Raw genomic sequence first — 13,503 nt, forward strand, 5'->3', positions numbered from 1 at the left:
AAAAAAAGAAGGAAGAAATAGACCAAAATGTTGCGCAGTCTTCTGTCACATCAGTTGACATGTACTGAGTAAAGACTTCATGAGCAGAAGACAAACAAGTCACACAGTGGTTTCATAGTGTGATTTCAATGCTGCTTTTTGTTTAGATAATAAGATAAAGAGATAAGATAAGATAAGACTTTATTGATCCCACGACGGGGAAATTTTTGCGTCACCTCAGCTCAGGTACAGATATCAGAAGGAAATACAAAAAAAATACAAATAAGTACAATCAATGAAAAAGTAAGATAATACACTATATACAATGGTAGCACACACACTGCTTAAAGCAGGTAGAAATAAGCAAATAATGCATGCAATAATGCAGCTTTTAAGTCTTTGCAGGCTCCTCTCCTGCACTGAACTCTGTACTGTAAACATTAAATATTGGGAGTTGTTTTAATAAGCAGAGTAATGGTATGTGTAAACAGGAAAGTTCCCTTCAGCTGAATAAGATTGTAGAGCAGCATATATACTGACAACCAATAAACTAGCCAAAACAATAATTTACTCATTTTTTGTTCTTTTAAAAAAATGTTTTTTACACATTTATTTTGTTAGCAATTGTAACGGGTATTTCTCTGATTTTACTTTTTATTTATTTAGCAAGAAAATTGTTATTACCACAAATATAAACTCTGGGAAATAAAATTCCTCAAAAAAGAGCCAAAAGGTTTTACTGAGGAGTAGCATTTTTGATTTAACTACCTATAAACTCACCAACAAACATGTTCACCCATTTAAGGGTGAACATTTTACATTTTTATTTTACTTTTGCTTTGAAGTTTTGTTCAAAATGTGTGTTTTATGTCTAAAATTGCCTTTTAGAAACATGTTCTAACACCTCAGATTTTGAATTTTCCAAACTGTTAAGTTTTTTTTTTTTATATAAAGCTCAGAAAAACAGTTTGTTTAACATAAAAACATTAAAATAGTAGAACGTTGTTTAACAGTAAGAGTAATGGTGGCTTTCATTATGGTCTTAAAATCACCACCAATAGACAACATTTCCAAACTGCATTATAGGCCACAGAAATTATGCAATCCCACACACAAAAACAGCTGAAGTAATTCTGGGAAGTAATTATAGACCTATGCATGCATTAATTATACTTGTATAGGAGAGCCACAGAGAGTCAAGTCAGAAAAAGTAGCAGTGCCAATGCCTGTAATTTAAGCCTCACACCTCATCTTTCTTGCGGTGTGGACTGGAAACAATCTCTCTGCATGTCTAATATATCTCTTTAAATCCACTACAGATTTGATTTCTTGTTAATTAATTCCATATATTTCATAATGTAGTAAATATTCATATTGTTTACAGTTATTTTGTTGGTTTGTTTTAAAATGCCATTTTGAAGTAATGTAAATAATGTGCCTAGTAAATTTGAATTTTGAAAGATGTGGTGCCTGAATGTTCATTGGGTTGACTTTTGCTATGTCGACTGTGTGAAGTTTTTGAAATAAAACTTCATTACATTACAATTTTTGTGCAAATAAAAAAATATTTGTCTATAAAAGTGAATTTAGCCTTTAATCTTGAGAGTAAAATCCTCATCTAATGGTGCTTTCCAAAAGTATTCCAAGATCAAGAATATATATCCCTGGGTGTAAATCCTGATGTTTTCAAAAGCAGCCTATATAAACAGGAACAAACCCAACTTAAAACGACTGAGTCCCCACATAACACCAGTGGGTCCTTCACATTTAAAGAATTGCTTTCAGTCAGTCAGAATTCTCTGTAACATCAACTAAAACTTTACACTTTGTCCCAGAGACTACAGTTGTGATCAGAATTTTATATAAATTCATCATAAGCATGAACTTCACAGTAATTTTGGGCTTTTAATGGTTTCTTTCAACTGTTCTTTTTCCAGGGATTAAATAGCTGTACAGTATACATCATTAGTTACTCTGAAAACATAAGAATTGTGTGCACAAGTTTGAATTCATTTTGGATTTTCTCAAATCTACACAGGGTCAAAAGTATCAGTTCAAATATACTGTAACAAGGCTCCATGAGCCACCATGAGTTCCCCAACAATTATTGTGTACTTACTGTATGGTCTTTATCTTGGTATTTCAAGTGATGACGCAACTGCTCTTGTGATTTAGGTTTGTACATAAATAAAATTGAACTGATTTTGCATGTCTCTGAGTGAAATAAATATTTAAAGTCTTACAACCCAGTGACTTCAACTGAGGACATAGTCAGGAAGAAATACTTCAAGGAGCTCCTTAATCTGACTGACATGCCTTCACTAGAAGAAGAAGAGTCAGGGGAAAGGGGGAACGGCTCATCTATCATAAGTTTGATGATTTGAAACATTTAAGTGTGACATGAACACTGTTTCCCTACGCTGGAGCTGACGCCGGAACTTCTCACTCACAAAGGCATACAGGATGGGATTGAGGCAGCATTGAATGAAACCCACACAGGTGGTCACTGTCTTTGCTTTCTCCAGAGATGTTTTGCCTGAACAAGTTTCTGTGTTGCTGTCAAAATGAAAGGTTTCCACTAAGAGTGTGATGTTGTACGGGGTCCAGCAAATAAAGAAAACCACCACCACAGCCACAATAACTTTAAAAGCTCTCTGCTTTTGAAGGCTCTGGGCTCCACACCTCAGCTGATGCAGGATGCAGGTGTAGCAGAACATCATGATGGCTGATGGGAGTGCAAAACCCACTATGAGATAAATCATGCGTGATGCCAATCTCCAATAATATACTGCATTCTCACCAAATTTGTAATAGATGCGAACACACTCTCTTCTGCCTCGTCTCTCATCAGATATTTCTTCTAACAAGATCCAGTCAGTGATGGAGAGAAGCAGGGAAAAGAACCACACCATCAGGCAGCTGGCCTGAACAACCCAAAGCTTCTTCCTTGAGTACATCTGAGTAGCATGGACGATGGACAGATAGCGGTCCAGACTGATGCAGGCCAGGAGAAGGATCCCACAGTAGAAGTTAATCTAAAGAAATCAATGAGAGACAACAAACCTCTGCTAAATTAAGTGAAAACACAGATATTTTCACTGCATCTTTACTTCAGGACAATACTTACTGTAAAAACACTTCCAGCGATCTTGCAAAGAGGAGTACCTAATGTCCATCCACCACTTTGGGCATACTGTGCAGCCCAGATGGGCAGCGTCACCAGCATCAGTATATCTGCCACTCCCAGGTGGAATATGAACGTATCTGTCACACTCCAGGTCTTTCTACTCCGAGCCAGTATTCCCAACAGCAATCCATTCCCAAGCAGACCAACAACAAACACCACAGAGTACAAAACTGGTATGAACACAGCTTCAAAATCGACAGTCTCGGTCAGGCTGCAAATATCACCCCCTTCATAAGAGCCGTTCCAGTCTGAATAGTTATAGTTTTCGTAGAAATCAGACCAGTCCTCCCCTGTCACTGTAATCTTTCCATCTTCCATCATCTGTGCAAAGACGGAGAAAAGGCCGTTAATTTTATTTTCCCTTAATCATCTGACTTGTGAAGTGGCTTTCAACCACATTGTCGATCAGTCAGTTGGTCTGTCATCAGTCTAAGCAGTGTGTTTGTTGGATTGTTTTTGTTGAAAAGCAAAATTTATGTTTTCCTTTTCTGTATTTAGTTAGTTTCTTAATTCAGGCCTTTTTAAAACATTCACATTCTAAATAGGTTGCATGTGAGCTAAGGGCTTTATAACAAAAAGGTGAAGCTGCTGCATTAGATATTCATTGCCTTCCAACTAAACTAGTTGGAGACACTTTCATTTTTTTTTCCAGGTAAAGAACACAGTGTTTTTTAATAGATAACATGTGAGGACAGTGTGAAATACCACAGAAACTGGATAAATTACACTTTGCTTTGTAAGGTTTATAATTTTATTTTTGATGAACTTAATTACTTGCAGTGGCGGTCCTAGCCTGTTCGGCGCCCTGGGCGAACACTCCTCTGCCCCCCCCCCCACACACACACACACACACACACACACACACACAAAACATATTAAGGATTGTACATTAACATAAAACTGTTGTACACACACATAAGGAGAGAGAGAGTATGCATAGTATGCAAACGGCTATAATGTGTCATACAATGAGAACAGAACAAATCAACAATTGACAATGACTAATTAATATTATAATGTATTGTTTGGAGTTTAGTTTGTTACTGTTACTATTTTTACCATTTCTTCTTGGAGCAACTGTAATCCACATTATTTCCTTATGGGATTAATAAAGTATTGTGGCGTGTTGGGGGAGCAGCTAGTTCTCTCCCATCATGCCTTGGGACATGTGCAGCTGTTTAGATGTTCTTGTTTTATTGTTTATGTTTACGTTACTTTTAACTGTTACCTTGAATGTTGTGTTTATGCTGCAGTATAATTTCAATGACAGTTATTGTTGATGAAAGAATGTAGTACCATGAGTGAGTTCAGGCTTGTAGTTATTGACCCTCTGAAGCACAGTGTGGTATAGGAAAGTATTTTAATAAAGAGTTCCCCCTACTAGCTTGGGGTTGAACAGCAAGCTCAATCTCTCTGTGAGCTTCTTTGTTGAGATTTCCCTGCATGCCACAGTATTCTGATTCTGATTGTTTCAGGATGACCTGCCATTATCCAATGACACCTCTGCTTACCTGTATCTTTTGCTCGTTTCTCCTCCTTTTCTTTTCTCTTTTTTCTAAACTGAGCACCTGATGGCTTTGAACTTTTCTTGTCCATCTTCCATTGGTTTTAATTTTGCACTCCAGTATGAACACAAATCCCCCAACCCGAGGATCACCACAACATAACCTAATAGACCTACACCTTAGTTCACAGATTCACTTTGTCTAGGGTGTATTTCTGGGATTTCACACAACCCAGGATTCAAATCATGAATACATAATGGGCTTGGATTTACAACATTATGAAGGAAATGTGCTGTATTTGGAAGCAGCCGGCCCCTCCCCTTTCAACAGGTTGTGTATGAGACTTTAAATCATCAAACTGTAAATTTTAAATTGTTATTGATCCCTTTACCCCGAGTCCTAAAGTGTGTATTTATTTTCTTTCTCTTCTGATATTTATTGTTTGTTTATTTGCACTGCTGTAACTGGAGCCTCGTCGTCTCGTCTCTCTATATACTGGACTGTATATAGCGGAGATGACAATAAAGTTTACTTTGACTTCAGCAGCGCGCAGGCGTACCGAGGGCTCTCGCGCTCACTTTTCGTGTATAGAATTTCGAAAAAACATCGGTGCAAATTATAAGTCTGTATCATGATGTCTGGTGTTTTCGTGTTTGTTGGTTTGTTTTTATTTTGTTTTATTTTGCGAGTTGGTTATTAAATGCTGCTCCAGCCAGCCAGAGAATCCCCCGCCGCCCCGCCCTCTCCTCCCTGTGCCGCAAGCAGCAGGCGCACCTCGCAAACGGAGGGCGCCCTTACTCCCAGCAAATGGGCGATAGAAAACCGATCGGTGCCTACGACATTCCCAATATGTGCTGGCTGATGTCGGGGCAGCATGAGTACGAGCATTTTTTTTTATTTTTTTTTTGTCGATGCCCGTGATGCCGCCCCGGGCAACCGCCCGTGTCGCCCGTATCTAAAACCGCTACTGATTACTTGTACCAATCAACATGAGGCAGTGTCAGGCATTTTAGTCATACTATTGGTTTATTTTTTAATTTATTAATTTATTTTAACTGTTTTGTATTCAATCTTCTTCTTCTTTTATTTTCTGGTACAATTTAGGGAAGAGAAACTGAAATACATCAACCAAGAGGAAGCATGTAAATTCACATTTTGCAACAAATTAAGAGTCAGAAGGATCTAGAGTGTCATAAACATAATGTCATAAACGTACTGAATGTTAAAAAAAAATATGTTATACAAAAATATCACCCTTCACGTCACATCACAGTTTAATATGCTGTAGTTTGTCACTAATAACTAAAGGTGTGTATACAAACAGAAAAACAAACCAACTGAAAACAACACCAAACAACCTTTCTGTGTCAAAATTCAATTATTATTTAGTAAATTCTTAAACTCATAATTAACATATAAAGAGAGTGGTCAGTGTAGTTAAAATGCATAATATGGTGTTCACCCAAATTTTAGACTAATGACATACTCGTGAAAAATGTGAAATAGCCAGCATAGGATGATAAAATATATATAAAAAATATATATCAATAATAAAATGATATAGGCATAAAAATAAAAACATACCAAACTAGAAGTCTCTGATATCGTAGATCATAAGAATCTGACCAGTAAAAGAGCTCTACCTCCAGCAGTGCCGATAAAAGCATCTAAATCAGCTAAAGAGGAAGCTCGCACAAACACTAAAAACAAAACCAAAAAATACCTCCTCTACCTTGTGCTGTGTATGAAGTTTGATGTTTTTTTATAGAAAATCATTAATGTTGTTTTGAAAAAGTATTTTTGTGAAAAATAATAATAACTTTAAAATTTCAGTTTTACTTTTTATTTACTCTTTTTTCCAAGACGCTGAGAATTAGGTTTCAGGCCTCATTTAAAAATGTAGCTTACATTTTTACAGAGCTATAAAATAATCCTGATCTGTCTAAATACATGAAATGTAACTGCACTTCATATATTTAAATTGTGCATTTAAGATGTCTGGAACTAACTACAGCAGAGATAACTGAACCCATTTATAAATTTGCTGTAAAACTACAATTTTCTCTCTCCTTGTTACCCTTCTTTTTTTGTTAATAAAATGAAGATAAATATATGATATCAACTTTTATGGAATCTGTGTGCAGGTCGTGGTTCCACTTTAGATTTACACATTTCATAACCCTGTCAAATAAAGAAAATTTAACAAATTACTCAACTGGTGTCAAATGGAAACTGAAACCTAGAAACGAGTAGTGCTAATCAAAGAAAAGTAGCAACTGTTTGATGGGTTGCTAAGCTATCTTTCGGTTTTGATAGCTGCCCTTGTATAACTTTAACGATGATTAAGTCCGTAAGATTTCTTTAATTGGCCTTTTGGTTCTGTGAGTGTACTGTATTAAAAACTGACTTGTTTGTATTATTTTTAATAATGATTCTGTACACATATAAAATATAAATCAACCTACAAATAAATACATGTTGTATAAAACCTTTTAAGGTAAAATAGTAGCTCTCCACAATAATAAAGCATGTTGCATGTTTTGATGTTTTTGACTTCGTGTTCGCATATGTTAGTTTGTAAGCTCAGTCAAAATTAGTTATTTTTGTCTTTTTTAGAGACACTATATTGCCAAAAGTATTCCCTCACCCATCTAATTTCTTGAATTCAGCTGTTCTGGTTGCTTCCACGGCCACAGGTGTATGAAAACAGGCGGGCAGACTGCTTCTACAAATATTTGTGAGAGAATGGCTCGCTCTCAGGAGCTCAGTGAATACCAGTGTGGTATTGTGATAGGATGCCACCTGTGCAGCAAGTCAAGTTGTGGAATTTCCTCACTTCTAAATATTCCAAAGTCAGTTGTTAGTGGTATTATAACAAAATGGAAGTGGTTGAGAACAGCAGCCACAAAGAGGTAGCCCACCTAAAATCACAAAGTGGGCTCAGCAGTTGGGTATGGGTTCGTGAACCTTCTGCAGAATCAGTCAATATAGACCTCCAAACTTCATGTGGCCTTAATATTAGCTCAAGAACAGTGCGTAGAAAGCTTCATTGAATGTATTTACACTAGTGTGAAAATATGTATATGATGAAAAACTTTACTGAATAAGCATCTAAGTAAGGTTGTCACACTTTCTGTAAATATTCCTGTAAAATCAAAGACTAAACCTGAAAACAATTATCAGTTTAATTTAGTTAAAAGTTGTGCTTCAGAATTATTATTTTTTTGCAAAAAACAAATAGCATTTTTCGTATATTTCAGTGTCAGCCTATAATTTTAGTCCATTGCAGTTACTGGGTAATAACAAATGAATGAATGGATGAGCCATAATATTCTTCAGCTTAATGCTGATAAACAGAAGTAATCATTTTTGGTCCCAAAAATGAAAGTCAATGAAATTCAATACAACAGATCATTTGAAAAAAAATTTTTTAGCATAGTTATGGATGCTGATTTTAATAGCCATACAAAGACCAATACGAAATCCACTTCCAGCTTAAGAATAGAATTAAGAGTCTTGTGGCAAAAAAAAGATACTAAAATGCTTATTTCTGCATTTATTTTTAGTAAGATATTTTTTGTAATTGTTGTTTTTATTGGTTTTAATTTAACTTAATGTATAGCCAAAATGCTGTTGCTAGGTTTCTGACTAACACCAGTAAAAATTGATCATTTTCAAATAAATTTTAAATTATTGTACTGGCTTCCTGTGTGTAAAGGGATTGATTGTAAAATACTGTTAATGGTTTATAAAGCATTGAGGGTATTGGATCTAAATATACTGCTGATCTACTTGAAGTTTGTGAGGCTCTTAGGTCTTCTTAGGTCTAGAACCAAACCAGGTGAGGCAGCGTTTAGTACTTAGGTTTCTCAGTTGTGGAATAAACTTTCTCAGCTTCTGTTGCTGACAAAACACTGGATTTTTGCACTTGCCACCCTGCAGCCCAGAGACCTGAGGATGCTCAGAAACTAACAGCAGAACTTTACACCCACAAAGGTATACAGGATGGGATTGAGGCAGCAGTGAATGAAACACACACAGGTGGTCACTGTCTTTGCTTTCTCCAGAGATGTTCTGCCTGAAAAAAGTGTATTATTTCTTTCAAAATTAAACACTTCCACTAAGAGTGTGATGTTGTACGGGGTCCAGCAAATAAAGAAAACCACCACCACAGCCACAATAACTTTAAAAGCTCTCTGCTTTTGAAGGCTCTGGGCTCCACACCTCAGCTGATCCAGGATGCGGGAGTAACAGAAAATCATGACACCGGAAGGAAGCACAAAGCCCACTATGAGATAAATCATGCGTGATGCCAACCTCCAATAATATACTGCATTCTCACCAAATTTGTAATACTCGTGAACACACTCTCTCCTGCCTCGTCTATCATCGAACACATCTTCTAAAAAGATCCAGTCAGTGATGGAGAGAAGCAGGGAAAAGAACCACACCATCAGGCAGCTGGCCTGAACAACCCAAGGCTTCTTTTGCGAGTAAATGTGCGTAGCATGGACGATGGACAGGTAGCGGTCCAGACTGATGCAGGCCAGGAGAAGGATCCCACTGTAGAAGTTGATCTAAGAAAATCAACGAAAGAGGAGTACGACATACTTTGAAACCTCTGCCAAATTAAATGAAAATACAGATATTGTCTCAGCATTTTTACTTCAGCACAATACTTACTGTAAAAACACTTCCAGTGATCTTGCACAGGGGAGTACCAAATGTCCATCCATCACTTTGCATATACTGTGCAACCCAGATGGGCAGCGTCACCAGCATCAGGATATCTGCCACTCCCAGGTGGAGGATGAAAATATCTGTCACACTCCAGGTCTTCCTACTCCGAGCCAGTATTCCCAACAGCAATCCATTCCCAATTAGACCAACAACAAACACCACAGAGTACAGAACTGGTATGAACACAGCTTCAAAATTCACAACCTCAGTTAGGTCATACATTTCACTCCCCTCATAATAGCTGTTCCAGTCTGAATAGTTATAGTTTTCATAGAAATCAGACCAGTCCTCCTCTGTCACTGTAATCTTTTCATCTTCCATCTTCTGTGGACAGACAGAGAAAAGGACGTTAATTTGGTTTGATCATTTGATGTGTCAAATGTTTTTCAACCACATGATGGTACCATCAAACTATACATCTGCAGTGTTTTTGCTTGTTTGTTTTTGGTTACACAAACTAAAAGCAAAAAATAATGTACTAATTTTCTGTATTTAGCTTAAACAATTCAACTAAATTTTCACTACAATTTTATTTTTGTACTGCCAAATTCACAACAATGGTTGGCTTTAAGGCACTTTATATAGTAAGGTAAAGACTCTACAACATTATAAAGAAACCCCCAAGAATCAGACAACCCAACAGGATGAAGCTTTTGGCAGAACCGGGCTTAGGTATTGGCTGCCATCTGCTGTTAACTGGTGGAGGTGACGGGAGGAAGACAAGACAAAACACAGGACATTTAGGTTTTCTTAAAATCTCAGCTATCGGATTATTGCATCAAGACAAAACTGCTCTATTAGACATCCAGTGCCTTTCAGAGAAAGTTAGTAACACTTTCCAAATATTTTCCAGGTAAAGAACTAATACCAACTACAAACTATAAAGCATGGAAAACCACAGAACCTGCATATGTCACATTTTGATGTGTGGAAGCCAGATTGTAAACTCAAGAAACAGGAGATAAGCAAAACATCAACTTTAATGCTGGTAGTTTATAGGAAAAACAACAGAAAGTACAAAACACTTGCAGAGAATGGCACATGACAACAGGAATCTCTTAGGAAACCACGCAGCAAGGAACACACAACCATATGGGACAACACAACAAATGACAAAGGGAGACCGAAACAATATTTACAAACACACAGGCTAATGAAGGGAGAGGTAACAGGTGGGAAGAGTGCTGACACTGATCGGGAAATGAGACAATGGTTCTGATGTACGAACTTGACACAGAAAGACATAAAAACAAGCACAGAGACATGACTGAAGGAACAGAATGTGTTTACAAAAGGGAACTAACAAACCTATTGGCAACTTCAAGCTAAGCAAGGGCCTAAGAGTTTAGATTAAAAAAAAACTCATAAGGACAGGGAATACAAAATAACTCAACTTGACTATTTAATTTATTTCAATGCAATTTTTTTTAAATTTAGTGTTAAAATTTGGAGAAGAAAAATTAATGTGCACATCCAAGAGGAACCACATGTAATTTCAGTTTGCAAGAAATTAAGAGCCAAGAGGTCTTAATCTGAATTTTAATCCTCTGTGACTTAATGTTATATCATGAATCATTCTTTTGTTAAAATAAATGATCCAAAAGAGTAGCACATCCATATGGTCTGTTACCATCAATTAAAGGTGTGTCTACAAACTGAAAAACAAATGAGCAAATAATAAAAAGTAAAACAAGTGTTCATCCTCAAAACTTTGTATATTTTTTAATTTTCACATTTGTTTGTGCAGAGAGGGGAAAAACCTGCCTAGTGAAAAAGTGCCGATAAAAAGAATCTAAAAACACGAAAGAGGAAGCTGACATAAGACTCTGACGCACAAACCAAAAAGAAAAAACAAAACATAAAAATCCCCATTCCTCCACCTTACAGGGTGCCTGTTTCAAACTATATACCAGTTTTTTGTTTGTTTTAATTGTGTTGGCGGGCCATAATGACCAGATTAACTGGTGTCGTGATTAACTGGTGACGGTGTTCCAGATTAACTGGCGTTGGTCGAACAGATGTGTGGTAGACTTGCTTTTCAGGAGCCGTTACCGGAAATAAACGGTGAATATTTCATCTGTTACATTTGTGAGGTTGCCCTAAACACAGTCCGTTATTCTTATTGCTCTTGACCAATAAAATATCGAAAACTAATTCGAGTTTACCTGTTGATATTTTCACGCACGAGGCGAAAACGGCAAACAAATATACGTCACCACGACGATGCTGTTCACAGGACCGAGAAAGTTGATCTAGATCTAGTCTTCGTTATTATTCACGCCGCATTACTCCGATTTCATCGTTGTCGCCTCACAACTAAAGCGTGCCATTCTCTTTGCGCGCACTGAAATGTAGTCGAGTCAACTAGTGCCACCTGTGGCCAAGTGCCATAGTCTACAAACAGATTAATTTATGACACACAGCTGCCCCTGGCTTTATCGCCACATTGAGTAGTTCCGCCACTAATACTTGGAGCATTCAAATCGACCCACAAACATGTTCACATATGCAATGGCAGCAATGTGGATTGTAAATACTAAAACCAGTTATTGAGCATAGACAACAGGGATATTTTTTCTGTTTATACATAACATATATAACATCTGTAGTGGCCTTCTGTACAGGGGAAGACATTGTGTGGTACCACCAGTTGCGGTCCTAGCCTGCTTGGCGCCCCGGGCGAACACTCCTCTGCCCCCCCCACACACACACACACACACAAAACATATTAAAGATTGTACATTAACATAGAACTGTTGTCAGAAAAAAAAAAAAAAAATTGCTCGTACTCATGCTGCCCCGACATCAGCCAGTGCATATTGGGAATTGCACAGGCACCAATCGGTTTTGTATCGCCCATTTGCTGGGAGTAAGGGCGCCCTCCGTTTGCGAGGTGCGCCTGCTGCTTGCTACACAGGGAGGAGAGGGCGGGGCGGCGGGGGATTCTCTGGCTGGCTGGAGCGGCATCTAATAACCAACTCACAAAATAAAACAAACAAACAAACAAAAACAAACAACAAACACGAAAACACCAGACATTATGATACAGACTTATAATTTGCACCGATGTTTTTTCGAAATTCTATACGCGAAAACTGAGCGCGAGAGCCCTCAGTGCGCCTGCTCGCTGCTGAAGTCAAAGTAAACTTTATTGTCATCTCCGCTACATACAGTCCAGTATATAGAGAGACAAGACAACGAAGCTCCAGTTACAGCAGTGCAAGTAAACAAACAATAAATATAAGAAGAGTAAGAAAATAAATCTATACTTTAGGACTCGGGGTAAAGGGATCAATAACAGTTTAAAATGTATAATTTACAGTTTGATGATTTAAAGTCTCACACACAACCTGTTGAAAGGGGAAGGGGGCGGCTGCTTCCAAATAGACCACATGTCATTCATGATGATGTAAATCCAAGTCCATTATGTATTCATGATTTGAATCCTGGGTTGTGTGAAATCCCAGAAATACACCTTAAACAAAGCATATCTGTGAACTAAGGTGTAGATCTATTAGGTTATGTCGTGGTGATCCTCGAGTTGGAGGATTTGTGTTCATACTGGAGTGCAAAATTAAAACCAATGGAAGATGGACAAGAAAAGTTCAAAGCCATCAGACTCTTGGTGGCGCTGTCACTTGGTGTTCGCTCGCTTTGTGGTAGAGTATCACTTCCTGTTCCTGCTCAAACACAGTGGTGTTTCTGAGTAGCTTTTCTGCTTAGCAATTTAATTTAAATCTTTTGATACATCCCTTCTTCATAGTATAATCTTAACGTGCTTCATCTGAATCACCCTTTCTGTGTACTCACTACCTAATTTGTAGCCAGAGTATTCACTCACTGTCTCTTTACTGTTTCGCTAGCTTAGCTTAGCTCGTAGCCGACTCGTTAGCACCATGGCTACTTCACCTGTCCCTCCTGCACTTTCCTGCTCATTGTGTCAGATGTTTAGTTACTCCTCGGCCTCCTTTAGCAGTAATGATACCTGTAACAAATGTAGCATATTTGCAGCTCTGGAGGCCAGGATTACTGAATTGGAGACTCGGCCGCACCCTTCATTCACCCGTAGCTAGCCAGGCCCCTGTAGCTGGT

General features: G+C 37.7%; 2 protein-coding genes across 3 annotated transcripts; both read right to left on the bottom strand.

The window, feature by feature from the left end:
• Positions 1-38: 38 nt before the first annotated feature.
• On the bottom strand, positions 39-6,328 carry LOC116309523 (C-X-C chemokine receptor type 3-like). 2 transcript variants are annotated; one of them, XM_039619053.1, is made up of 4 exons: positions 6,256-6,328; positions 3,107-3,487; positions 2,780-3,014; positions 39-2,704 (listed from the first exon to the last, which is right to left on the bottom strand). In XM_039619053.1, exons 2-4 carry the CDS (start codon positions 3,485-3,487, stop codon positions 2,337-2,339), a joined length of 984 nt encoding a protein of 327 aa, XP_039474987.1. In that variant the 5' UTR covers positions 6,256-6,328; the 3' UTR covers positions 39-2,336. The 2 variants fall into 2 exon arrangements, with proteins under 2 accessions (XP_039474987.1, XP_039474986.1); XM_039619052.1 differs by having other exon boundaries at positions 39-3,014.
• On the bottom strand, positions 5,679-11,760 carry LOC116309504 (C-X-C chemokine receptor type 3-like). Its single transcript, XM_031726116.2, has 3 exons — positions 11,577-11,760; positions 9,355-9,735; positions 5,679-9,248 (listed from the first exon to the last, which is right to left on the bottom strand). The coding sequence occupies exons 2-3, from the start codon at positions 9,730-9,732 to the stop codon at positions 8,640-8,642; spliced, it is 987 nt and encodes a 328-aa protein (XP_031581976.1). The 5' UTR covers positions 9,733-9,735; positions 11,577-11,760; the 3' UTR covers positions 5,679-8,639.
• Positions 11,761-13,503: the final 1,743 nt, after the last annotated feature.

The sequence above is a fragment of the Oreochromis aureus genome, linkage group 11 (genome assembly GCF_013358895.1).
Source record: "Oreochromis aureus strain Israel breed Guangdong linkage group 11, ZZ_aureus, whole genome shotgun sequence".
Classification (NCBI taxonomy): Eukaryota; Metazoa; Chordata; class Actinopteri; order Cichliformes; family Cichlidae; genus Oreochromis; species Oreochromis aureus.